Source organism: Silene latifolia, unplaced genomic scaffold (assembly GCF_048544455.1).
Source record: "Silene latifolia isolate original U9 population unplaced genomic scaffold, ASM4854445v1 chrun_scaffold_16, whole genome shotgun sequence".
NCBI lineage: Eukaryota > Viridiplantae > Streptophyta > Magnoliopsida > Caryophyllales > Caryophyllaceae > Silene > Silene latifolia.
The window spans coordinates 3,645,174-3,649,004 of record NW_027413123.1 but is presented as its reverse complement, the minus strand read 5'-3'; the positions used below and the strand labels follow the sequence as shown (position 1 = coordinate 3,649,004).

At 35.6% G+C, this 3,831-nt stretch overlaps 1 protein-coding gene across 1 annotated transcript; it reads left to right on the top strand.

Moving 5' to 3' along the window:
- The first annotated feature begins 632 nt into the window (after nt 1-632).
- Nucleotides 633-1,619, top strand: LOC141637316 (uncharacterized). The gene has a single exon (XM_074446874.1). The coding sequence runs from the start codon at nt 633-635 to the stop codon at nt 1,617-1,619; it is 987 nt and encodes a 328-aa protein (XP_074302975.1).
- The last annotated feature ends 2,212 nt before the right edge of the window (nt 1,620-3,831 follow it).

The window sequence follows — 3,831 nt, the reverse complement described above, 5'->3', positions numbered from 1 at the left end:
ATAAGGAGAAATAGGATCTCCCTGCCGCAAACCAGAAGTAGGATGCAGAGCTTGAGAAGGTGTGCCATTTATGAGTATCCGATAAGAAACCGTTGAGATGCATTCCCAAATAAGATTGCGCCACTGTGTGGGAAAACCCATATGTCTCATTACAGCCATAAGGAAGTGCCAAGACACACGGTCAAAAGCCTTGCTCATATCCAATTTCAGCACCGCATAACAATTAGTACCCCTTTTTGTTTTGTTGATGTAATGCAGTATCTCATGCGCAACAAGGCAACGGTCAGACATAAGACGACCCGGGACAAACGCTTGCTGAGAATCCGAAATAATTGAAGGGATCACCAGTAGACAAATTTTGCAAATTTTGGAATGCTAAATATCGGAAGGATCTGCCTATTCCGAGCTCTAGGTCGGTGGTTTCGAATGTATCTTATGCATGGAATGGTATTTGCCATGCAGTGGATTTGACAAAAGACGCCATTTGTTGGAAAGTGGGTAGTGGTAAGTTAGTTGATATTTGGTCAAGTCGATGGGTGAATGGAGAACTACCAACTATCAATACACCCATTCCAGAGACACTACCGCCTTTACCATCTTTTATCTTGGATTCGGGGGACTGGAATCCAACCATGCTCTACCGTTATTTTGCTTCTAAAACTACTAAGGACATCATTGTTATGGAACCTCCAGCCCCTGATATTGACGACTTTATTTATTGGAAGTTTACTGAGGATGGTGCTTATACAGCTAAGTCGGGATATTTTCTTCTTTGGTCACAAACTCCAGCTGCTTCTTCAGCTCGTTCTAGGCTGCACCAGTTTCCTTGGAACATTGTCTGGAAAAAGACGCTCTCGCGCAAGTTATCGATCCTTCTTTGGAAAATGGCGCACAATATTTTACCCACTAATGTAAACTTGTTATCACGAGGTTTGAATGTGGCACAAGAATGTCACCTTTGCCACTCTTCACATGAGTCAATGGATCACCTTTTTAGATCGTGTTCGATAGCACAGCACTTATGGAAATCGTCCTGGCTCGGTATTAATCCCATGGCGAATCCTTTCACTCCCTTTCTTACATGGATTGCGAATTTTTTAACGTATCTTGCACGTCAAGACTTTGGATTGCACAAGGACTCCGGCTTGATATATTTTTGTTGTATTCTCCGTGCAATATGGAACTCTCGGAATTTAGTCGTTTTCCAAAATCGTCCCGTCGAGCCTGCAGCCATTTACCATCTTATTGGTAGTCTGGTAAGTTCCACTTCTCAGCTACGACTAATTAGGTCATCTTTTGAATCGAATGCTGTTTGTCTTCCTCCTATCAAAATGGCAGGAATTTGCAATCCTCAAAGCGACCAGGTTGTTTACATTTCACTCTCAATCCAGCAAGATGTGACATTACAGTGCTTCACTGGTATTATTTTGGATTCTGCGTTGGATGACTCAATTTCTAACACAATTCGGGCGCGATCGTTGTTTGTTGCATCCGCACGTCTACTCATTCTGGCTATGCAGTATGCTCAACAGAAGAATTATAGCCACGTTACCTTTCGTATTTCATGTCGAAAATTATCCTCCGTTCTGGCAAACAAATTGCCAGTACCACCATCTTGACGGCACTGTCTTTCGGATCCGTACTTTGTTTGTACTACACCCTTTATGGTCTGTAAGCCTGGCAACAGGCTAACCTTGTTGTATTTGCTTGTCTTTTAATATAAGGTGTTCATTGTTGTCAAAAAAAAAAAAAAAATTGTTGCAAATATAGTATAGCAAAAAACCTCATTAATGGCTTCAAAATAAAAACATTAGTGACAATTATAAGCAAATAACCCAACAAACAAAGGATATATCTCTACCACCAAGTCCAGAGACCTAAATCCTCAACTTGTTTATTAGGACTTATGACGCCATGCTTCTCTCTTTGTCAAAAACATTGTTTTGGTGTTTTCCGTATAGCTTCAAACCTGGTACTCGTAAACATGAGAATGTACAAGTACATTAAATAAAGACATGATTATAAGAGAAACAATAATAATTATACGGCCTATCACCACCATATGAAGTAACTAATAATACGATGTTTTGCAGCCTTAATAAAACGGGGCTGATTAAGTAAAGCACACTATAGGAATCGATCGAAGTCGTAAAACGAAAAATTAAATCTCACAACATAGATTATAATAACTTTTGAGTATAATTTCTTCAATCGTTTGTTAACCTTTCCTCAAGTGCTTTCTGCTTGTTTGATCTGAATATTCTTGTAAAAAAATCAATTTAGCTAACAACAAAATCGACGTAAAGTAAAGCAATAAAATAATGGAGTATCGAGTAACATGAGACTAAAAGTTTCAAGTATACAAAGAATCTATATCTATATATCTATCTATATATATCTATCTATCTATCTATATTAATAAAGGAAGCTTTTTCCGAGCAATTCTAGAGACTCTAACTTTCACAAAAGACTTTACAATTAAAAAATAATATAAAAAGCTTAATGATTAAATATAATATAAATATAATACTATCGATGTATTGGAGACGAAAATAACGTAAAACTCTACTACCAGCAACCTTAGTGCAATCAAACTCTAAGACAATTTCTGTATATATATGCTCAATGCCCTCTTCCAAATTGCTACGCATGTAGTTTCTAAACACTATTTTTACTATTACTCCGTATCTTATACAATAGCTTTTTTTTTAATAATAAATGGATGTGTTATTATTTTATTTATAGTGATGGTTGTTATGGATTTGTGTGTGTAATATCTCGATGTCTTTGAATGTGTTTTTTATTTGATTTATCATTACTTGAATTTAATCGTGTCAAATTATTTGCAGGTTTAATGATAGTTTGATACGGTGATGATAGCTTTGGAATTATGTACCAACTATGAGTAAAGAGGTATTTCTAAAATTTACGATTCACATATTTATTTAGTTAGTTATTTATTAGCATAATTTCTATATATAATAAAGTTAGTTAGTACTCTGTATACGATATTGCATCCGTGCGCCCATTAGTTAGTTGTTTTCTTTAAAAATCTTTTTAGTTGGAAAATTTTTCTAAGCTCTTAACTTTGGCTTACAGCGATAGATAATTTTAGGAGAAAAGCTTACTAATCCACTCCCAAATAAGGAATGAACACAAAATCGTTTTATCCCTTTCCATAGCAGTTATTTGTTCATCATTATATTATTTCCTTATTAACGTATGCTAATTATGATTCTCCCGCATGCGTGTCGGTAAGCAATCACATGGTAAGATTTTGATCATGTTGTAAGACAAGCCTCCCTTCGAAAGTTGTTAGCATAAATATTACATACAATTATTAATACTACATGTATTGCAAAGTTATTTGCTATATTCTCAAAGACTACATATTTTTTTTACATGATGACGAAATGCTATGTTTAATAGGTACAGAGTAAAACACCGAATATACATAACCTCGCAAACTAAAAAAGGTCACATATTTTATTTACATTAGGCCAGGAAACACAATTACAACACTACGTTTTATATATTTCGCCTTGACGCCTTTTCATCTTAGATATCCGACTATTCCCTCATTGACGTAGTCCCATTCTAATTGATTGTGTAGTGCTTTTATCGGTTTTTTTTTTTTGTTAAATCTAATACTCCAAACTATCAAAGGCTTGACTCTAAGTTGTAAATGATCGAACCAACAATTACCCTAGGGCGAATGTGTTGTTGAAAGTATGATGTATGATTTTTTTGTCTCTTGGTTTTCAAGAGTTCGTATCAAAGGCTTGACTTTCAATCAATGAATCCATCCCAAACAAATGGAGATTTGAGTCT